Source organism: Penicillium taxi (assembly GCF_028828555.1).
Source record: "Penicillium taxi strain IBT 34144 chromosome Unknown utg000001l_segment0_segment0, whole genome shotgun sequence".
NCBI lineage: Eukaryota > Fungi > Ascomycota > Eurotiomycetes > Eurotiales > Aspergillaceae > Penicillium > Penicillium taxi.
The window spans coordinates 1,621,230-1,643,968 of NW_026643203.1; the positions used below are offsets into that span (position 1 = coordinate 1,621,230).

The window sequence follows — 22,739 nt, forward strand, 5'->3', positions numbered from 1 at the left end:
AGGACTTTTCAAAGGGCAAAAACGCCATATCCATCAAATCAATGCGTCTTGTTAATATTGTCACTTCACTTTATAATCTTGAGCCGCTAGTAGGTGCATTACTCGAGCAACAAGACGTCGAAGCAGCAAAAGCATTAGCCGAAACGGTATCAACACAAATAGCAGAAGGAGGAACCCAAAGACCAGGGTTCTTTTCGTGGAAATTTGATGCGCGGAGCATGATGCTGACAGGCTCGGCAGGCATGACGGGGAAGTCTTCCACGCGGGGGAAGTGAGTGAGACCGAACTGCAGATAGACGACGATATCGGTGTTCTCGATGCTCTCGTTGCGGTTGGCCCAGTCCACGATTGTGGGGTTGTGCGGGTGGTTCTCATCGCCGGTGGATTGGCAGACGTAGTCGCCGGCCGGGAAGAGCTCGTAGTCCTTGTACGGGGTAACCCATAGAGGCTTACGAGCGAAGCCGGCGCGCTTGTAGACGACACTACCGGGCTTGGCGAGGAGAGGGGGGCAGTTGGGGTTGACGATCTTGTAGCCGATGGGCTTTTTGGCGATGGGGTTGATGCGGTTAGGGTTGATGATGTCCCAGGTGCGCTGTGTCTCATAGCAGTAGTCTGCGGCGCCCTCGATAGATGTACGGAGCGGGGTCTTCTTGCTGTAGAAGCCGTTCCCGTAGAGGTTCTCAGGCGAGCCGACGGGAGCTTCCGTGGAGACAGCGTCGTTTTGCACGACACTGTTGTTTGTGCCGTCGATTTCGGGGTCGATGCGTAGGGAGAAGATGTGCTGGTGGTTGTGGGCGGTTATTTGGGGAGCGACCTGGGTTCCGTATGGAGCAGCCTCCTCACTGGGGGCCAGGCAGTACGTGTTGAGCATACCGGTCAGCTTCATCTCGAGTTTGTATGTGCCGTCGAGGGTGAAGGTGTGGTAGAAGCCGTACTCGTAGTTTGCAGCAGTGATTATCTGCGAGATGATGAGCTTGCGGTCACGGGCCGAGATGACGGTTCCGTCGCGGTAGTCGGTGTGCTTGTACAGCAGGCCGTTGTCCTCCTCGTGAATGCAGATGGCGTTCTTGATGACGGCAGCCTCGCCATTGGCGGTGGACATGATACCGTCCATGTAGTGGATAGCACCCTTGCAATCACAGCCCAACTTCAGGGAGTTGGTCATGAGTCCGGTACCGTACTCACCGACATCGAAGGCGTGCTTCTTGTGGTGGGGAGTCTCGGGCTGGCCGTAGGGGACGACCATCTCGACGACACTGATACGGTTGAAGAGGGTACGCTCGCGGTCCTCGTACATGTCGTGGGTGCGAACATCGGAGATGACAATACCCTCCCGGTAGTTGAATCCAATGTGCATCTTATAGTTGGCCCATGAGATCTCGTTGCCGCGGATCTTGAAGGATACACCCTGGGGCTGGGTGATGTCGATGGGCTTGAGGCGGTCGTGAACGTACTTGTCGCCAATGAACTCGGGCATGTAATTGTGCTCCTTGAGGGGAATGGCAGTACGCTCTCCATTCACGTAGCGGATATCGACGCTGAGAACTTCCTCCTTCTCAGTATCGGCGACAACGGAGAAATCAAGAGGGTGAGCATATTGGTTGTCAAATTCGGAGATGCGGTAGTAGGCCAGACCCTGCTGGAGACGGCGGTCGAAGCCCCAGCGTTCATCCACACCGATAGCCCAGGCGTCAATGAAGACCTTAGACATGTCGGTAATTCCAAGCTCATTGCAAGCGCGGATAACACGGGAATCTGCACGGCAGACACGCTCCATAATATCGAGATCCTCTAGAGTCAGAGTGGGCATGACATCCTTAACCTCCTTGTACTCTTCAACCTTGCCAGTCTTCAGGTTTACAACGACCTCCGCCACCTGTTGTGTCTCGCGCACAATGATGATAGCAAAGGCACGGCGATCTGGCATAGGAGCTTTGCATGCGAGGTAAGACTTGTATTCGGCCTTGAGGGGGTCCCGCAAGGTAATGCAGTTGAACTTGACTGTCTGAGGGCTGACATGCTCGCGGACAATCTTGGCAGTCTTTGGGACTTCCAAGATAGAGAGTTGATCTGCACCGAATCAGCTTTGGGAATTCGTGGTTTGGTTAATTCCTAAGTGCTACCTAAAGGGTGGGGAGTGCCGGTCGGGAGCATAGCAGCTGCAGCGACGCTATCATAGCTTCCTTCCTTAAAGATTGTGTAACCAGGAATGGATATGGTATCGGGGATAACAGACGCCATGGTGTGTGTGAGAGAGAATACTGCAAAGTGCAGGAGAAATGTGAATGATTACTTTCTTCAACCCCGGTGTGGTGGCCATTATATAGTCCACGGATGGAACGTTTGAAGATCAAGGACCGCATGTACTTTCCTGATTAGGATGTCCACGTTACTCTCCGCGATTCTCTCCGTTGCTTTCTCGTCGTTTACTTTGGTGAATCTTTGGAGATTCATTTCTTTGCCCTAATTTGGTTCTAGTTCAATTAATTGAGTAATAGTAATTTGAAGGTAACATTGTTGTGATGATGCCAAATATGCAAGCGTAGCGTATCTTATCTAGTCTCTTTTTCTGGGGAAACCACGTGAAGATGATATTTGCCACTAATCTCGTAATGTCCGATACTCGAGTCTCTTCTGTACGGATAGTGACAGACCACTAGACTGACATAATTCGATCTGAATAGCTATATCTAGGATAAACCCCTGTAACCCACCACTACCTGAGTGCAGATAGTTTAGGTACAATTGTAATCTTGAATTACGATAAGACGGATCTCAGATCAATGCTGTACCTACTACTTTAGGACTAGCTCGATCTGAAGTGGATCCAAAATGGATCTTATTCTTCGCCTTTCCTCATTCGGAATGTCTTGCCGAAGCTCTTATCAGTAAGATATTAATTTGAATCATGACTTTAAAGAGCTGTTCGCCGTACTTTCTATATTTTCTTACGAAAGCTACGGATTCAAGATTTACAAATATTATGCCATTGTCTGTTCAGCTTACTGGCCCTAATGGGCGCACATGGATCCAGCCCACCGGCTTGTTCATCAACAATCAATGGGTAGAATCATCAGAGGGCGATAAGATCGCCAGCATCAACCCCACGTAAGTTATCATCCTATGAGCTTTGAAATTTGGATAATCCTAATCAGTCAAACAAAAAAAAATACAGAACAGCGAAGGAAATCACGTCTGTCTATGCTGGTTCAGCAAAGGATGTTGACACGGCTGTTAAAGCTGCGCGCGCAGCCCTAAACAACTCTACTTGGCGAGACATGCCGGGCATTGAGCGTGGTAAACTGATGAACAAACTCGCCGCCCTTGTCGAAGTAAACAAGGAGACTCTGGCCACCATCGAGACTTGCGACAATGGAAAGCCCTATCTCGTTTCCCTACACGACGACTTGACCGAGACCGCTGAGACATTCCGGTACTACGCCGGGCACGCAGATAAAGTGTTTGGACAAGTCATTGACACTACTCCGGCCAAATTTACATATACCCTGCGTCAGCCAGTGGGCGTTTGTGGTCAGATTATCCCGTAAGTCGTCACACACCTCTAAGAAGTCTAAGAAGACCTGGCTAAGTTCTAATTTGTAAAGATGGAACTTCCCTCTTTCCATGGCCGCCTGGAAACTTGGTCCTGCCCTCGCATGTGGTAACACTGTCGTGTTGAAACCTGCCGAACAGACTCCTCTCTCGGTCCTCTTTCTTGCTAACCTCATTGTGGAAGCTGGTTTCCCTCCCGGTGTGGTGAATATTGTGAATGGTCACGGTGCCGTTGCCGGTGCCGCTCTGGCTTTGCATCTGGATGTTGACAAGATCGCATTTACTGGCAGTACTGCTACTGCGAAGGAGATTATGAAGATGGCTAGTAGTAATCTGAAGAACATCACTCTTGAGACTGGTGGCAAGAGTCCCCTCATTGTATTTGACGATGCCGATCTCGAGCAGGCCGTGGAATGGGCACATATTGGGATCATGTATAACCAAGGCCAGATATGCACAGCCACATCCCGGATCTTAGTCCAAGACGAGATCTACGACCGCTTTATTAAGGCTTTCAAGGCCCAGATCAAGAATGTCTCTAAGGTCGGCGATCCTTTCGATGAGAGCACCTTCCAGGGTCCTCAGGTCACACAAGCTCAATATGAGCGCATCATGTCCTATGTTGACGTTGGAAAGGCTGAGAAGGCGACCTTGGAGTGTGGTGGTAAACCCTTCAAGGGAGTGGGTGACGGAAAGGGCTTTTTCATTGAGCCTACCATTTTCACAAATGTGACCTCCGGGATGCGCATCTACCAAGAAGAAGTCTTTGGTCCATTCGCCTGTATTGCTCGCTTCAAGACTGAGGATGAAGCTGTTCACATGGCCAACGACACAATCTATGGTCTTGGAAGCGCTGTTTTCACTACAAACCTGACCCGTGCCCACCGTGTTGCGAAACAGATCGAAGCTGGTATGGTTTGGATCAATTCTAGCAACGATAGTGATTGGCGAATTCCCTTTGGTGGTGTGAAGCAGAGTGGTATTGGCCGAGAACTTGGAGAAGCTGGCCTCGAGGCTTACTCCATTGTCAAAGCTGTGCACGTCAACATGAAGTCGAAGCTTTGAGTAAAATTAAAATTGTTGGATTTTAGTGTATATAAGAAAAGACGCCTTTCTTTTTGAACAAATCAAGATACACCAGTATACTTTCTACTATTGGCGGGTTCCGCGGAACCCGGCTTATTCTCCCTGGAACTCCGAATCATTCAGGGGAACCATTGGCTTATTCAATCCTTTCCCCTGGGAATCCCATTGAACAGCCGTCAGCCTTGGAATTCAAGTCCGTTCCATCCAGGTCTTTTTTTGTTTTTGAGGCTTGGTACCTTGCGCCGTACAACGCTAAGTCCGATGCCCCATTCTGGAAGCAACACCGAAGACGCCGCAGCGCGTCGCCAAGCTCAGAAGAATGTTCGGCCGAACCAGCATGCAGATGTAGTCGATGAGACTAAAACCAACGGCTCCATGCGGGCAACTGAATCAAGTAAAACGCAGCCGCCCCAGCCCCGATCACCCATAACAAAACGCACATGGACCATACCTCTAATTCTATTGATTACAATTCTTGGTCTATACGCCATCGATCCGACGGAGAGCCACATACTCCATCATTTCCTCTTCCTCTCTTACAGGCAAGAGCCGCTGGAACCCGGAGTCCCGGCGCAATATGGCAAGGGACTATGGGACATCGCATTCGTGGTGTTCTATACTATTTTCCTGACGTTCACGCGTGAGTTCATCATGCAGGAAATACTGGACCCACTTGCTCGCATCTCTCCGATTAGATCGTGTGCGAAGCAGTTGCGCTTTATGGAGCAGATGTATACTGCGATCTACTTTGGGATCATGGGCCCTGCTGGTCTGTATGTCATGCGTCAGACGCCTGTCTGGTATTTCAACACGACTGGCATGTATGAAGCCTTTCCGCATCGCACTCATGAGGCGGCGTTTAAATTCTATTACCTGTTTGAGGCGGCTTACTGGGCCCAACAGGCTCTTGTAATGTTTCTCAGAATGGAAAAGCCGCGCAAGGATTACAAGGAGCTTGTTGCGCATCATATTGTTACTTTAGCTCTCATCGCGTTGAGTTATCGGTTTCATTTCACTTATATTGGTGTTGCTGTCTACACAACCCATGATATCAGTGATTTCTTTCTGGCTGTATGGATCTTCCTTTCTTTTCCCCATCTCTGACATGTTACTCATCCTTCTAGGTATCCAAATCCTTCCATTATATCGACTCAGATCTGGTCATACCTTCTTATGCTTTGAATGTATTCACCTGGATCTATCTGCGCCATTACCTAAATCTACGGATTCTCTACTCTCTGCTGACCGAGTTCCGGACTGTCGGGCCTTATGAACTCAACTGGGAGACACAGCAGTATAAATGCTGGATCTCCAATATTATCACTTTTGCCTTGTTGGCCCTGCTACAGATTCTCAATATCTTCTGGCTGTATTGTCTTTTGCGTAGTGCGTGGAAGTTCCTCGCTTATGGCGTTAAGAAGGATGATCGGTCTGAAGATGAGTCTGAGCTTGAGGAGATTCATGAGAAGGCTTCTTGAGGTTGTGCTTCCCTGCCCGGATGCAAGCACGATTTCATATAACCTTGAAAAGAAACTACACAATTGATGATCACGAGATAAATGATCAACGGCCAACGGCCAACCTTGAAATATACTGAATTGCACTTCGGAGCCGATAGACAACATCTGCTAGGTATAGAGGGTATTTTTATAAACCATAATACTTAATAAGGAAACTCTAGGGCTTGAATCAATGCATTATCCATGAATATTTAGATGTCTTTGAGAATACTCCAATTCAAGGTTGCTCCCACCCAGGTGGGTAGATTCTAGAATTGAATTAGTCTCCAGAATATGTCATATTATGTTCAAAGTATCAAGGACTTGGTTAATATTTACACCGAGAACACACCGAGTCTCTCAACGCCAAATTTGCGAAGCTGGAGCTCCAGGCTCTCCAAGAAAACAGAAAGGAACTCAAGGGAAAGAAATGTGTACATAAGATGAGATAGAGAGCAAGTATCACACATTATGTGAAGAAAAGGGGATGTATAAAATGTAAAGAGAATAGTAGGAAGGAGAATAGGAAATAGAGGGAAGGTGGAATTTTGGAAAAAAAAAATAATAAAAAAATGAAAAAATAATAAAAAAAATAATGATTTCCTCAGACAAGATTTTCGTTGGGAACATGCGGGGGCGCATTTTGTTGCGGTGATCTCCTCGCTGAGCTGTGAGTACTGCTGGGAATCAAAGGAAGGGTAGGTTCCAGAACGTCATTAAAGGGTGATAGGGGACTTTGGATTTTCTCGTTGTTGTGATCGTGAGGCACGGCCGTTTCGACGTTCCAACGAGATCCTTGCTGTCGTAGATGTGACTGGAGTTCACTGTTGGACTGGGCATGCGCCGATTCGTCGATGTTCCAGCGAGATGAAGGAGGGCTGTCATCGCCTCTGGCGGTCTTCTCGAGGGGTAGAAGTTCTGTAGTCATTCTGTTCTCGGAGAGACGGAAGGAATTACGGCTGTCGATGCGCTTGTACTTCTCGGTCGGTTCCTTGAGGGTGAAGGCGTAATAGAAGCTTATTAGAAGCCAGATTAGGAGAGTCAGTGTCCAGACGGCGCTGAATAGTGCCCATAAGACAGCCATAACACTGGACACCATTTGAGGCGCATCGAAAATGCCAGAGAAAACGAGGGAAAAGATTGAATTGATGAAGATGAACACGCAATTGGTGATGGCGAATGAATTCGCTTGTCGGTCCATGTAGGGTCGGACCACGCATGTTGCTACCAGCATTCCGGCTTCCAGGATCAAAAGAACGATAGCCTGTGCCTCCCAGTTGGTCTGAGCAAATGCGATGATCATGCCCTTCACGACAGTATAGACCAGAGCCGGAACCATGAACCAGTAGTACTGGGCTTTATAGTTGATATAGAGGAAACCCCACTTAGTCATGCAAACGGGGTCGGAGTAGAGTGTGTAGGCGGGGCTTTCGTTCAAGGCCCGGGATGAGAAGCCGCGGTGGACGACCTTGAAAGCAGCGAAGGCTAAAACGGCCGACATAATTAACCACATGGTAATTGCAAGCACGACTTCAGCGGCCGAGTCTCGCACCACCATTTCCCACATAGCCAGAGCACAGATCTGCGGATACCCCAATGCCACGACTCGGTAAAGACTGCCACGCAAAAAGGTCTTCCAATCGGTAGTAGATCCTCCCCGCTCGATCTGGGTCGATCTCGCCTTTTTGTTAATGGCGGGCAAGACCATGGAAAAGAATAAGACGACGATTATCATGCAGACTGCGACAAAGTAGTAGAAAAGATAGGAGGTCATAAAAACGTTGGTCTTTGGGATATTGATGCGGAAACCCACGCGCTCGATACCTCGGACTGTTTGTTCGGTACCGTTGACGGTGGTGTCATAAGATCTGGATATTAATTTCGCAGACTCGCTGAAGGCTCGCTTGGCCAAAAAGACTGATTCCTTGCCATCCTCCGCTAGCAGGGTGGAAGGAGTACCACCTGTTGCACGTTGGAACCATGTACATATGGTATTCAAGAAGTTCGCATGAACGATTCCAACAGACCATTCAAACATTTGCGTATAGGACTGGGCAATCGGCGGGAATTGCACGGCGCTCAATCCAGCCATGGCCTGACTCTGCATGAAACCGAGGAGTAGCAATGTTCGGAAGGTGATATGGGTCGCGATATTAAAATGTCCGAGAATCGAGAGAATGATGCTAGTCACGAGACCAACTCCGGTGATAACGGAAAGAACCCAGGCAACAGCCTCTTGATCAACTGTTTTGTCATTGGTAACGCGGGTTTCGACACAACTGATGGCAGTTTTTGTGTCTTTTGTTACAACTTTCAGACGAACGATGGCATCGAGATCGGGGACGGAATAAGTGATGTCTAAGGAATGCGGAGTTAGGAAGAGGCCCATGCCGAAACTCCGCTGACTGCCGGGAGTGTAACGTCGTAACTTTGGGGTCCAACTCACCTGGTAAACCTGATAAAGCATCACTTGCGACAGTCAATGTGGCAGATGGAATACTCAGACTGGTTAGTTTCAAGGGACATAGTCCAGAAACTGTGCCGAAGCTGCAAGGATCAACGGTTTTGGAAAGAATCTGATATCCGTAGGCCAGAACCTCTACATCCAACAGAACATAACCAGTGTATTGAATGGAACCCTCGAAACTGACGGCGGCGCTGTTATTGCCAGGAGTAAAAACAATACTGAAATAGTCGATTCCAATTTGACCGTCGTCCGAACATGGTGTCAGAGATTTTGCTTGAAGAAGTTTAGTTGCGTATGCGGGTTGAACGAGGTGGACGGCTCCGAAAATCCCGGCGGCTAACCATCCGAGCTTCATGATTGTGGGAAAAAGGAGGAGGGAGGAGAAGAGAAGGAGAGAAAGAGAGAGGGAGAGAGGGGGAGAGAAGGAGTGTGGGGAGATAAAAGAGAGATAGGGTGTGATGGGGGTTCTCAATTGGAGAAGACAGCTTCGAGTTCAAACTGGGTTTCTTTCCTTTTTGCTGCAGGTTGATCTCATCCACAGAACGAAAGCCCCATGGTACCAAGGAGATTGAAGGAAATGGAAATTCAGCAAAAGGAAGGATTAGCCACAAATCAGGGTTTCAGGCTGGGAATGCGTGATGTGAGTGTAAGGTCGATCAAAAACCAATACTGTATGTTTGAGATGTTCCTTTACAAATGGAACACTGCCACAATACAAATTGGTTTCAGATGCGGATCCAAAGATCGTCTTTCCTTCTTCATGTTCCACTCATGTTCTTTGGTCGGCTGAATCAGCCAAATCTATTTATGTCTTCTAAAATTCTGATTATCCTGATTCGTCCTGTTAAAGAGCGGACTGATTATGGTGGGCCTTTTAATACTTTCTTAGTACTTGATCTGAATTATTATAATTCATTTGATTTGGGACCCCTGGTATACTACTTCCTATGAGATCAGAATCCAATTTCTGTTCTATCCTATGTCATGTTGTCAACACTTGATATGAGAGGAATCTTTTAACATTCCCCTTGACCGGTGGATCCAACCCCACTGGAGACGTCATCTATTAAGCCGCCCGGCTCCGCTGGATAAGAAGGAAAATTAAAACGTTTACAATATATCACTCAGCACTCCTAAATCCCATAAGTCCCATGTTATTAGTATCCGTACGGTATGAAATAAGCTAAAACTAGTAGTTATATACCGAGCAATGCCTGAGATCACGACCCCATAAAACAAGGCACGCCTGTGAAGTCTAGGCCCGGACTCCTGGACTCGTCAAATCCAATACTAATAACGTAAGAGGTAATCTGGGAGACGCGTACACTGTGGAGTTTGCCGCTAACCCTTTTCCGGTAATTTCAGCGACTCTAACAATAATTTGAAAAAAGTGGTCCGTTTATATAGCGGTAGTATTCTCTGCTTGAATGTCGTCTGTTTTAGTCCCGAGTACCGAAATCCGGCCCAATTTGAGTTAGAGTTGAACTCGTGGCATATCGTCCCGGCCTTGGCCTTTTATTACCGATACCATGGATACCATGTCACCATACTTTAGATACCGATTATCATTATCTCTACGTCAATGCCAGCGAACCCTGAATTTAACTTGGAACCTGTGGAATTGCGGGGCTTAAGGTTGTAAGGTTGTACTGGGGTAAAATGATGATTTTCATGATGACACAACTAAAAACGGTGTGACGTAAACTCGAACTCTTTGTAAGCCACTTGCTGCGTTGTATGATTATATGCTCTCTACAAATGTGACATAGCATTACTCCCAGTCCCTGAGTACGAACAATCAGGAGAATCGGACACCTTGAGTGGGGTCCCAGATCCCTGTTCGTCCTCGATCCCCATTTAGCCCTGGGTCCGCATTTGGGTTTGGGTTCGGGTTCGCTCCTGGGGGGCCCCAGCGGATCCAAACCGGATACCCATATCTGGAGACCACATCCCCGGTGTGGGGACTGAGGGCGGAGCTACTGCTGCCCTCAGAGGCTGAGGTGCTGTGAGAGGGGCGGTGATCTCTTGTCGGGTGTGAACGGGCGGGGGAGGTTGGGACGGGGGTTGGGACGGAGGAGCTGCATATGTCGACTGCGGCGCCTGGTGCAAGCGAGGTTGGGAGATGTGCAGTGATGACATAGCTGCGACATTGGAGATATCCCTGCAGAAAAAGCAATTTCAGTAAAAACTACCAGCCACCAATCTACCGGAGAATACTGACCCTTCCAGTTGACTGGCCTCCATCCGACGCTGGTGCACAAACGCCTTGGCATCGTCGCGGAACCGACCTACAATCTTCGCCAAATCGTTGTAGAACTTGCGTCCAACCTCCAGGTTCGAAATTATTTCTTTGTACTTCAAGTATCCGTTCTCCAAATCCTGCAGTGCCCTCTCACGTTCCTTTGACGATGTGTCACCCTTGTGCGCCCGAGTAAAAGCTTGATGTGCTGTGTATAACCTCTCTGTGAGATGCTCCTGTTCCTGTTTCTCCTGGACGATCATATCCCGATCTGTGTCGTAGTAGTGTAACTGCTCCTCAAACAGATCTTCAAATTGGCCAGCCTGGATGGCCTGCATAGGAAATTCTCGTTCGAGGCGCGCAGTTTCATTGAGAAGAGATGGATGGATATCATCTGCACGAGCTTTGTCCTTGAATGCCTGAATCCGACGTCGCCGTCGATTTTCCATGCGACTTACTTCACTCAGACAGCTCCGCAGCTTGCCAGACTCTCGTTCCACCTCGGGCAGGATGATAGCTCGACGGCTGCTAGGCACAAAAGACTCCAAATCTCGATTTGACCCCGTCAGAACTCGGAATACGGCCTCGGAGTCCCGGAGCTTACGCTCAACGAGATCGTCACTGCTCTGCGCAGATGTGAAGTAGCCATTGATCTCGTTCAAGTTGGTGTATATCTTCCGCGCAGCATTCTCGGATGTGTCGCGTGACCATCGGTCCGTCCCATATTTGCGGCGTGCTGCAATGTCCTCGTCCTTTTCAGCAGCTAACAGCTCGACGCCTTCTTCGTACACTGCGCGGTCATTTCTTTTAACCTGTGCTGTGTCCTCAACGGACCGACGCAGACGGTTCAACCCATCTTGCTGGCGCATCTCCTCGGCATGAGAGACAAGCGTCGGGGGAAGCCCCAGAGGTTTTTCCAGCGCTTGCAGAGACCCCGGCAAATTTAAAGATGAGAGTAGACTATAAAGTTTAGTACTGATTTTCTTCATAAAGAGATTCGTGAAATACATACTCTCGTAGCTTATCTGTCATAGACTCGAGCTCCCCAATAAGCGTTTCATTGACCAGTCGGTCCCGACGATCGGAGTATATGCTAGCAGCAATATGCACCGCGTACGGGACAAGTCGGGCGAAAAGAGGCTGGCCTAATGGGCCATTGTGGCCCAGCATGGAGATGGCATCTGTGACCTGCGGTGGCGCTTTAGCAGCAACCATAACCGCCCGATCAAGCATCTTAAGTTCAGACTTGGGCGGGACCGGGCTGAGATAAATAACGTCGTTGTCCTTCTCAGCCCGTTTCAAATCTTCTGCCACACGACTTTTGATTCCATTCAAGTCGCCCAGCACGGTTCGATTAATCCACTTCGATTCCTTCAGGCCTTCATTGGCGCAATTAAGGCTGTCCCGAAGCCGTGCGACTTCCTCGCCATATTTGCGTTTTTCTAGGCAGTCAAGCGATTGCCGAAATTGGGCGGCAGCTGCAAAGTGGTGGTGCTTTGCGGTCATATGGTGAATCCATTCTGTGCTAATGACGTTAGACTTGACAGCAAAGTCACCTGAATCAGCGTAGAAATCGGATACTTTTGCTGCAAGCTTCGCGATAGATACATCCTTTAAGCCATCCTTGACAGCTTTCTGCCAAAAGCATTCCTGGCCTTGGGCCAGCAAGAGTTGCTCTAGACTCTGAAGAGTCATCTCGTCCATGTCTTCCGGCGGCGATGAGCGAAGGTCGGGGATGATATCTGTGCGAAGATGGTTCAAAACTCCAGCTGACTGGCAGAGATAGTTGCATGCTTGCTTCAATCCATCCGCGGTCGTCCGGTTCACGGCGTAGGCAAGCTGGGAGTATAAGGCCGCTAGATTAAACAAGATATGCGCCAATTCAAATCGTAAATTGTTTTGCGACACTGTAGACTCAATGTATTCAGTATGCATTCCAAGAGTTTTTAACTCAACCGGGTCTACACGCTCCGACTGTTTCTTATTTGCTACTCACCAGGCCTTGAAGAATTGAACCCGAACGCCGGATACCAGGAGAATTCCACCCCAACCTATAACACTCTTAGCATGCATTACGAGATGCAGAAAATGAGGTTTCGAGCGCGAGGAGAGAGGCGTACATCAATCGGGAATTTTCCTCCCAACCATTTCAGCTGTGCCGCGTATGTGACTAATCGACTGATACCACTGATATGCGGTTCTTGGACATTGATAGCCTCGGATCGAAGACGATTGATTATGAGGAGATCCTCCGCAAACATATCCGGACGCTGGTCATATTTAGACGAGATGTACTGCGTGATGGCATCGGAGAGCGAGACCGCATGAGAGCGATGGAACGGGAGCTGTAGGATATTCCTGTGAGAATAAGATTAGATGAGTAAGATAGTATACCTGTACAAATGGACTCACGATGCCATTGCCAACAACAGCTGGAGTGTACAGCGTAGGAAGAAAGAAAGCTTTGTTGATGAAGATCTCAAAACCCCACCTTTGCCTGGCAACGGATGACGTGGGGTCCAGTTTTAGTGCCTAAGGCGCAACTTTAAATCTTTTACTTTTCAATGTCTACGAAGCACAGTTTGAACCTTCAAGATTCGTATATGCATCAAGACCGTATGGAAAAAATACAGATGCAACGATATTTCACAAAAATAAAGGGGAAAAACAAAACCGGAGCTCCTCAGACACTTCAAGGAAGCTCGTTGATCTGAGCTTTGATATATTCAAACATGCTCAGTAGGATCATGTTGTTAATGCCGGTACGAATAAGGATAATAGAGATACCTTTGTACATGCTAGACTTGGCGACCGCCATACTAGCTTCGCCAACCTCCTTGGATTTACCAAGCAACACACTCTGAGCTCGAGTCTTACGTGTGTCGAGAGGATAAGTCTAAAAAGATATCAGTCTGTATTCTTCAGACAAAAAGATATTTCGACTTACACAGAACCATGGGACGGTGCTACAGATAGCACCAGCAATCATTGGAGCTCCGAAAGGAGAGGTATCTTTGCCCAATTCTTTGGCAGCGATCTGCTTCACAGTCTCATATACACTAAAGTAGAGACCGGATCCCACAGTATCGCGCAAAGCATGGAGACGGAAGCCAGTATATAGACCTCGAACACCATATCGCTTTATAATCTCCCTGATTGCTTCCACAGTACCAAGACGGGGCTTGCGGCGCAGGGAAAGATCTGCGGCTGCACCAGGGGCTGCCTGGGATCTGTTATGGACTAGAACTGAGGTTTGAACAACATTCTTGGCTAGTTCAAATGGGCCTTGGGTATTCAATTGTTAGCACCAAGCAGAAAGAGATGGGTTGAGGAGCTCCTACAAGCAAACGGCGAAGTCGCTAAGCCAGCCAATGATCCGGCAGTGGTAAAGGTCAATATTCCAGTGATAGTAGGGGTACTTCCGGGCTTGTTGTATTCATCTAGCGGGGATTCTCCGGTGATGCGCTGAAAAAAGTCGGAGATTGAATGTTTGGCATGGTTGTAGGTGGTGAAGTTGACAACACGAACAACCGTTACACTAGCTAGCGGAGGAATAGCACCTAGAATGAATTAGTTTTGGACATAAAGGTACCAATGGCAACATGATACAAGGCTACATACCTGCCACGTAGCCACGCGGACCCTCAGTCCGCCACAGATACCGTGCACACTGCCAAATATTCTTGAAATTGTGGCTATAAAAGGTCAGCCAGCCTGTAGAAATACTTGTTGGTACAAATTATCACGTACGTTTGCATTCGTGTTTTGATATTCTCTAAGGGTGTCTAGCAATCGCGCATAAGCATCCTTCTCCAAGTTATCGCGAGAAAGTAACATACCACCGCGAGAGTCGCGCATATAGTGGAAGTTCCTGAGGCCACTTGGGTTTTATACTTCTTCATGAACTTATTGCGGGTCTCATGATCCACGATCCAGGCGTTTTGAGTCGGCATTGCGGCTATCGGTTTGGAAGACGGGGGTAAAATCGCATGTTCGGATTTATCAACACTCATGCCTAGGAGAATTCCATTGAAATTGGACCAGAGAGTAAATGGGGTTTGCGCAAAAAGGCACTGATAGTAGCCTTGTCGTTTATAATATAGTCGACAGGCTGGGAACCCTATGGAACGCGAAGCGGTCTCTCAAATCTTAGAGCAGACCGTTTGGCGTCCCACAATTATCCATTCACTGTACTGGTATAGCTTTGGTATAGCCCAGATATAGAGGTGATAGTGTAGGCGTTGATCCAGGAGGATCTACCTAGGCACTGCACTTTGGTTGAGGGGGCCTGGAGAAGGTTCGGGAGCGGAGAGCAGTGGCGAAGTCTCGGCGAAGATCTCGGCAAGTAGATGGATGATCGAAATATCACCGTGGAGACTAGCAGTACGAATGAGGGCAATTGGGTGTTCGGGATATTGGGGCCTAGAGTGTCGAAAGTGTCGACAATGTCTCCCGGCGCAATAGTTAAAAACCGCTAAGACTTAGTTGAGGGATTAGCTTATGATCACGGGCGCATGTGACTGAACAGTAGCGAAAGCACAGAACAACATACAAGAGGCCCGATCCCACGAAACGAAGCGACCCAATCAAGCCGGGGTGAACAGTGAGTGAAGGTCGAAAGTCGATCTGGAATGGGGAAGGTTTGGCACCCGAGCTTTTGCAAAGCTCAAAAAGGTTAGTCGAGTCCAGTGACGTCGTTCATGAATACTTCCCCGCTAGGTACATATTTTAGTCTACAGTCTAGATCTCTAGTTACACTAGTCTGCTCTCTTGAGCGAATGCAGAAAGTTGAAACCTTGAAACTTACTCTTGCTTTATTTGCCAAATTGCCAATTCCCCGCAATACAGGTTGCATTGAACAATATGTCCAGGGTCCCTCGCCTTCTCTCATTCTCAAGTTCTTGAAGTACCTTTTTTTCCAAGTTTTCCTCGTGGTGGCTTTTTCCAAGGGTGATGTTTGCCCTGTGCTTGGTGTATTAGGACTTCTATTGCCCGGCAAGTTTCTCCTTATTCCGATAACCCGTGCCTTTTCCTGATGCATTCGCTTTCTTTCTTCCTCAAGATACTCTGAATCTTCGTCGCGATCAACACCTTGGGGATTTTCACTGATAACCTTGGAATGGATGCAGATGGATGCAGATGGATGCTCTGGTTTTCGTCCGGCATGGGTCTGGGCATCTGGAGGTGAGCCATTTTCCAATGCCCAGGGTATACCACAATATATATGTTGCCATCAATGGGAACATTTTCAAATGTTATTCACTGCAGGTAGTGGTCGTGTCCAAGGCTGTCAAGTACATCTACCTAGACGGGTACCTAAATAGGTACCTATGTAGATTTCACCTGGGCAATGTAACAATTCAAAGAGGTTATCTAGGTGGTACCTGTACCTATCTACGTAGGACCTACTTAGGACCTACATATAATCAACTCTGGAAGGTACCTAGGTACGGATTTCCTCTGCTACTTCTTAGCGTTCTCTTTCCATATTAATGCTCACCCCTTCGTTGATTTTTCTCAGAGCGAGGCTTAGCGACTGACCGAGAAATTACTTCAATAGAATGAAACACGCTAGAAATCATACTCCCTCAAGATTCTTAGGATGAATCCATTATTCAAAAAGGGTTATATTAGTAGCTACATACCCAGCTCTGGAGGTAGTATGTACATGATATAGGTTCCAATCTTATGTCGTGAAAATGCCCCCTCTTTCTTCTAAATCTCACTATATACTCTCACATAACACACTATCTATACCACAGTGTCAACAACTATTGGTTGTTTGATTATCAGCCTAGCAATTCCCCTTGAGATCGGTCTTGTTTTGTGACAAACGGTATATTTTTAATATGAGTACAGGATTGACCTAGATCCTCACGAACCAGATCATTTCACCTCCCATTGCTCTCTCCCAGGCAATCCCCAAGGTCCAGGCATTTCCTTCAATGCTGATTCGAAATTCAGCATCGTAGACCTCGGGGCAAAATGCCCCAAAATGCTCATTATGTGTTGAAAGCATCAAGAAATGCTCCCCAGTTATATGCTGAAACCTAATTGTTTCAGGCCAAGTCATCCATCCGGTCAGCGCGTAGAACACCTTCGCTGTCTAAGTACACAGTAATATCCTTATAACCCGCGTGAGTATATACACCAGCATATTCGTCTAATGCTAATATATACGGGAGAACAATCGGCGGACGATAGTTAATTTTATCTGCCACCCGTTGTTTTTCTTGCTCGATCAAGGACCAGTTCCTTCGATCCCAATCGAATCTCTGCTGCCTAGGAATCCCGAGCCGTTCATCGAGAAGATGAAAGGCGAGGAACTGTGCAGCATAATTAGAGGTCTGCGCTATGTTCGCCAGAATAATGACGCCAAACTCGAGTTCAGGGGCTAAAAGGAGCTGCGCACCGAATGCATTCATACCGCCGCTATGCTCAAATATCTGAATACCCATATAGCAGCCAGTCCTCCAGCCTAGAGCATATGCGCGAGGACCTATGAAGGAAGCCTCTATAGACATCAGGGTCCGCGGCTGCCATAGTTGGTGTTTGGTTTCTAGGTCCTGGAAGATACGTTTCTCGACTAAGGCTTGTGGTCGAAGTAAAGCATGTACCCACTTAGCGTAGTCGAGAACGTTGGTGATGATCGCCCCAGCACCAGATACCTCCTCTACTGGCATCCAATCTGCTTTATGGTAGATATCAGAGTAGTAGTAGCCCCGGGCTAGGGTTTTAGGGGCAGCTTGCGCATCATCTAAGGCGAAGTAAGTGTCGGTCATCCCAAGTGGCTGCCAGAATAAGCGGGCCAGACAGTCTCGATGATATGCGAGGCCACCACATACATAAGATTATTATATTGATACCGAGTACGGAGCTTAGCTGTTAGCGGAAGATGGGCAAGTTGACGGACGTTCTCCCGAACGCTGGTACGAGAGCTAGCGTGGTCGTGAGACGGGAGCCCGGTCCGATGCGACAGCGCATCTTCAACGGTAATCTGGTCCCCGGCGCATTTATCTAGTAAAGTAAAGTCCCCAGGGAGCAATTGCCTGATAGGTGTGTCCCATCGAATCTTTATGGCAGGATCCTCTATAAGTTTGGCTAGCATAGCCGCGGTGAAGGCTTTAGTTGTACTACCCGCGTAGAAAAGGGTCGAGGGGTTGATGTAAGGGTTACTGGATTTTACAGAGAAGACAAGGATGGGAACAAGAACTCGATAACATTTCAAGACTGATTCTTGAAAGAATCATGGGGGATCCGGGTACGGATCGGTTAAGTAGTTGTGGGTATTATATAACGGTCACATGATTTCCAGATTATCAACTCCGTGACAACTATTCCCCTTCCTAATGCCGAACGACTCGGTCGGCTAGGTTCCTTTGAGTCCTTTGTTTTCCCGTGAGGCAAAGATTGGTTCGTCCTCACATCTTGGTCTGCGTACGAATCGCGACCGAGTTGTCCATGATTTATGTTAGGAAGAAATTTTCAAGATGGGCGTATCTTGGATTCTGAAGAAGTGGGGTGTTTGATAGTGATAAAGAGATGGGGGTTTGCCTGATGGTTCAGAGGACAAAGCCGTCAGGGTTTTAAGAAGAAGACAGTTCTCGTTTTTTCTTCCATAATTTTTCTTCTTCAACTTCCTTAACAGTTTTTTCCTTCGAAATCGCATCGACTCTCATTCGATATGGCTGCTGCTGGTCCCGCTCCCGCTCCTACAGAGGCAATAGGTCGAGATTTCATATATTCGGCGGATTATATGGCCTGCGTCGCCTGCGTCGGAAGGGCCAAGAGTGTGTGGCGTGAAGGGCGTTTGCTTACTATCTCTTATGTTTAGAGTAGAGTAGCTTCAAAGAAGTGCGATAGTTGTATCCAATCTTATGGTGTTTGTCATTCAGTGAGTACGATTCAGCTTGATATCGGCATCATTCCTTTGCTGATTCACAGGTTCCGTTTAGCATTTTATACAAGTCCTGGGTGTTTCACGAGCTTTTAGACTAGGCTAAGAACGCTGATTCTGCGGTAGCGTTGCCAAGTACTGGTTTGTCAGGTAAATTTGGGACGCCTAGAGTGATTCCTTAAATATTTCCTTGGACTATAGCAGGAACAGCGGCGGCTCGATTGGCAACCGGTGCCCTTTCGGTAGCGTTCCGTTCTTTGGTTAAGAGTCATTATAGTGATCATGCGCTTGATCTCTAAAAGGCTTTTGACACTAAGAACTTGCGAAATTACTTTATATCTCAGGAGGATAAGGCTTGTAGACAATTATCTATAAAGGTTCTTCCTATCGTTTTTCCCGATACTCTGTGTCGAATCGGTCATAGGGAGGCAGGGTTCCTTTCATGGAATACTGCGATCAAGGCCTTTTTCTATGATATTTCTCAAGAATTTGTTCTGCCTGATAGGGCTCCAGTTCCTCTAGTAAATGTTGAGATGGCAATTTTGAATATGGCCATAAAATATACCAATTCGATCTGATTCATTATCGCCATCCCCCCTCTAACGAGGGCGTCTCGACCGGAATTCGGGTTCCAATCGGTTCATCGTTTTTTGTTTTTTCGGAAGTTTTTGATAAGCTTGTCTATGTTTAAATCGTCTTGGCTGACCCATTAATTGTACTCTGATGGCCAGCCCTTCTATTTGACTAGAAAGTATGTTTCGTTTTCAATGACAGATTCGTCCCGGATTTCTTCAATTTCCCAGTCTTCGTCATCTTATAAATTTGGTAATATGGTTGATTCGTCACTATTTCGGGACCTCTAGGGTTCAAGTAGTTGAATTAGGAAGACGTTATGAATGCGATCGTATTTTATGGGAAGGCTTAGACGATACGCTTAGGTTCCGACTTAGGCAAGAATCTTGAATGGTCTAATGAATTTTGGACCTAGTTTGTTTGATGGTTAGTCGAGGCGTATGTTTTTAGTAGAGAGTTTTACTAGTTCGCCGACCCTGAATTCCATTAGTTTATATCGGTTATTATAGTGTTTCGACATCGATTCATTTACTTTTTGCTAGCTCTCTGCCGTTTTCTGTTATAGTTCGTGGAGTTTTTCCACGCGATCCTATGCGCTTAGAGCCTCTTTATCTTTTTTATTTAAGCTGTCACAGAATCGGAGTTCTGGGCGGTATCCTAGAAGGCATTCGGATGGAGACAGATTTATTGTCGAATTGACAGCGTTATTATATACATATTCTACTATCATCAGAAGTTTTGGCCAAACAACCTGTTCGGTTCCGACAAAACATCGGAGGTAATATTCTAGTACTTGATTTATCCGTTCGGTCTATCTATCGGTTTATAGATGATATATAGTAGATAGACGTCGTTTCACTCTCGAATAGTAACAGATTCGGGACCAAAACTTGCTGGTGAAGATGCTTCCTCGGTCGGAAACGATCCCGTCTAGGACTCTAAATCGGAGTTCAACGTGCTTATAGAGGATTTCGGCGAAGTCTTCCGCTTTTATCGTGCTCGAAACAGGTACAAATAGGCTGTATTTCGTGAACCTATCGATAATGACTAGAATCGCATCGATGTGTTAGCCCTTCCATATTGCAGGAGGAAGGCCTATGATGAAGTCTAGCGATATTTCTTTCCAAGGACGAGTTGGTTATGGCAAGGGTTGTAATTTCCTATATAGTTTGTGCCTTAGGGCCTTAGCTCCCTGACATACTGCGCAAGTCGCTATATATTCGTCTACATCTTGTTGGAGGTTCACCTAGTAGAATTTTCGCCTGATAAGCTCTTTAGTATGGTTTTAACCAAAATAGCCTATATATAGATCGTCGTGGTGAAGTTCTATAACATACCTTCGTAAATTTCCTTGCGGAACGAAAATTCGTTCCTTAAACCACAAAAGGTTATTGCTGTCAAGGGTCCAACCGATTTGGCCGGGTTTTCTACTAGAAAGGTTTTCGATACGCTGTCGAGTCTCAGGATCGTCACCCTGGACCTTAGCGATCAGGTTTTCAAACTCAAAGTTTGGGTTTTCGGAGAAAATGTCCTCCTCCCTCGCTGCTGCAACTAAGGCTTAGCGAGGAATGGTTTAGGAGCGACCCAGGTTTTCAAGGATAGCCGGATCTCTAAGATCCGGGTCCTCGTCGAATAGGTCCCGATACCTAGGCGAATCCTGGGTGGATAACACATCATTCGCGGGATCACTCCAGGGAGATTGTTTCCCAGAGTTTTGGTTACAGGAGGCCATACACGGACGAATCCGCTCAGGTTCTCCTTCCCCAATGTTTTGGTTATAGGAGGCTATATACAGACAAATCCGCTCAGGTTCTCCTTCCCCAATGTTTTGGTTACAGGAGGCCATACACAGACGAATCCGCTCAGGTTCTCCTTCCCCAATGTTTTGGTTACAGGAGGCCATACACGGACGAATCCGCTCAGGTTCTCCTTTCCCAATGTTTAGGTTACAGGAGGCCATACACGGACGAATCCGCTCAGGTTCTCCTTTCCCCGGGTTTACAGCGAGTTGGCCCCGGCAACCATCCGAAACGTAGTCGAATGGCGCACGACTCGACTGCGATAAGGCATTCCGCTATAGAGATTTGCACTCGGTTTTGATTTTTTTCTTCTAAGAGAAGAGTTTTGGTAGCGTCAAGGGTTTCGTCGTGATCAGCGCTTCCGCCCTTGCGATCCTATTTCGAATCGGTCCTAGAACATCAGCGTTTCGAGAGGAACTCTCTTTATTTGGTTTTCGGGACAACCTATCTACGGGGTTGGTTTTCCCTGACCTATGTTTTATAACAAAATCAAATGGTGTTAGAAAAAGACACCAACAGGCTTATCGACCATTTAATATGGTCTACCGCATAAAGGATTGGAGGTTGGCGTGATCCGAGAGCACTTCGACAGTGAATCGGCTACCTTCTAAGTAGTGTCGCCAGTTTTTGAAAGATTAGACGATCGCAAATAGCTCCTGATCTAGGGTTGAATAATTCAATTCTGGCCCCGTAAATTTTCTTGACCAAAAGGCCACAGGATGCCAAACATTTTTTGGGTCTGGCTAAGACAGTATCCCAGCCATACCAAGATTTGATGCATCGGTTTCTAGCCGAATCGGCCTCGAAGGATCGAAGTATCGGAGCAGAGGTGCGTTTTAGAAAGCTTGGATAAGCTCCCGAAAGGATTGGGTTTGTTCTAGATTTAGTTCGACTTTTCCAGGTTTTTTCCCATTCACACTCCCTTTTAGTATATCTATCAGGGGTAGTGCGATAGAGGAGTAATTTTGAATGAATCTCCTATAGAAGTTACAGAAACCCAGAAATACCTGGACGTCATGAAAACTGGTGGGAATCTCCCACGATTCGATGGCGGACACACATTTTAGGTCTATTAAGATCCCGTTTTCGTCGATAACAAATCCTAGAAAGTCGACTTTGTTTTAGTAAAAGGTGCATTTCGAGGGTTTTGCGTAGAGTTGAGCCTCGCGTAGGCGCTAAAGGACCTGCGAAACATGCTCGGAATATTCCTAACATGTTTTCGAAAAGATAAGGATGTCATCGAGGTATATAATATAAACAATATTAAGTAAACCTCTAAGTGCTATATAAATATAGTTTTGGAATGTTGTAGGTGCATTAGTTAGCCTAAATGGCATGACCAGATACTCAAAGTATCCGTATCTAGTACGAAATATAGTTTTCCACTCATCCCCCTCTCTGATACGGATCCTATAATAGGCGTCGCGAATATCAATTTTGGAGAAGAATTTAGATCTAGAAAGGCGATCCAGGATCTCCGAAATCAGGGGTAATAGATACCGATTCTTGACCGAAACACGGTTGAGCCCCTAGTAGTCAACACAGAGTTGTAGACCGCCATCCTTCTTTAGCACAAAAAGGATCGGGGCGCCAGCGGGACTTTTTGAAGGTCGCATCCGGCCAGTTC

The 22,739-nt window shown here is 47.1% G+C and overlaps 8 protein-coding genes across 8 annotated transcripts; 2 read left to right on the plus strand and 6 right to left on the minus strand.

The window, feature by feature from the left end:
* Positions 1-70: 70 nt before the first annotated feature.
* Positions 71-2,241, minus strand: N7495_000592 (peroxisomal copper amine oxidase; the record flags this gene model as incomplete). The annotated part of the gene is made up of 2 exons (XM_057203262.1): positions 71-2,070; positions 2,124-2,241. 2 exons carry the CDS (start codon positions 2,239-2,241, stop codon positions 71-73), a joined length of 2,118 nt encoding a protein of 705 aa, XP_057067335.1.
* Positions 2,242-2,983: 742 nt separating this feature from the next.
* On the plus strand, positions 2,984-4,617 carry N7495_000593 (uncharacterized protein; the record flags this gene model as incomplete). The annotated part of the gene is made up of 3 exons (XM_057203263.1): positions 2,984-3,108; positions 3,176-3,544; positions 3,606-4,617. The coding sequence occupies 3 exons, from the start codon at positions 2,984-2,986 to the stop codon at positions 4,615-4,617; spliced, it is 1,506 nt and encodes a 501-aa protein (XP_057067336.1).
* Positions 4,618-4,899: 282 nt separating this feature from the next.
* N7495_000594 (uncharacterized protein) lies at positions 4,900-6,116 on the plus strand (the record flags this gene model as incomplete). The annotated part of the gene is made up of 2 exons (XM_057203264.1): positions 4,900-5,709; positions 5,763-6,116. The coding sequence occupies 2 exons, from the start codon at positions 4,900-4,902 to the stop codon at positions 6,114-6,116; spliced, it is 1,164 nt and encodes a 387-aa protein (XP_057067337.1).
* A 625-nt stretch (positions 6,117-6,741) lies between these two features.
* N7495_000595 (transient receptor potential ion channel family protein) lies at positions 6,742-8,959 on the minus strand (the record flags this gene model as incomplete). The annotated part of the gene is made up of 2 exons (XM_057203265.1): positions 6,742-8,495; positions 8,584-8,959. The coding sequence occupies 2 exons, from the start codon at positions 8,957-8,959 to the stop codon at positions 6,742-6,744; spliced, it is 2,130 nt and encodes a 709-aa protein (XP_057067338.1).
* A 1,502-nt stretch (positions 8,960-10,461) lies between these two features.
* Positions 10,462-13,263, minus strand: N7495_000596 (putative pH signal transduction protein PalA; the record flags this gene model as incomplete). Its single annotated transcript, XM_057203266.1, has 6 exons — positions 10,462-10,765; positions 10,826-11,803; positions 11,856-12,750; positions 12,840-12,894; positions 12,964-13,201; positions 13,256-13,263. 6 exons carry the CDS (start codon positions 13,261-13,263, stop codon positions 10,462-10,464), a joined length of 2,478 nt encoding a protein of 825 aa, XP_057067339.1.
* A 272-nt stretch (positions 13,264-13,535) lies between these two features.
* Positions 13,536-14,796, minus strand: N7495_000597 (putative mitochondrial carrier protein; the record flags this gene model as incomplete). Its single annotated transcript, XM_057203267.1, has 6 exons — positions 13,536-13,739; positions 13,791-14,128; positions 14,185-14,403; positions 14,465-14,538; positions 14,594-14,628; positions 14,683-14,796. The coding sequence occupies 6 exons, from the start codon at positions 14,794-14,796 to the stop codon at positions 13,536-13,538; spliced, it is 984 nt and encodes a 327-aa protein (XP_057067340.1).
* A 2,106-nt stretch (positions 14,797-16,902) lies between these two features.
* N7495_000598 (beta-lactamase/transpeptidase-like protein) lies at positions 16,903-17,951 on the minus strand (the record flags this gene model as incomplete). Its single annotated transcript, XM_057203268.1, has 2 exons — positions 16,903-17,660; positions 17,717-17,951. 2 exons carry the CDS (start codon positions 17,949-17,951, stop codon positions 16,903-16,905), a joined length of 993 nt encoding a protein of 330 aa, XP_057067341.1.
* A 2,935-nt stretch (positions 17,952-20,886) lies between these two features.
* N7495_000599 (uncharacterized protein) lies at positions 20,887-21,273 on the minus strand (the record flags this gene model as incomplete). The annotated part of the gene is made up of 1 exon (XM_057203269.1): positions 20,887-21,273. The coding sequence occupies one exon, from the start codon at positions 21,271-21,273 to the stop codon at positions 20,887-20,889; it is 387 nt and encodes a 128-aa protein (XP_057067342.1).
* Positions 21,274-22,739: the final 1,466 nt, after the last annotated feature.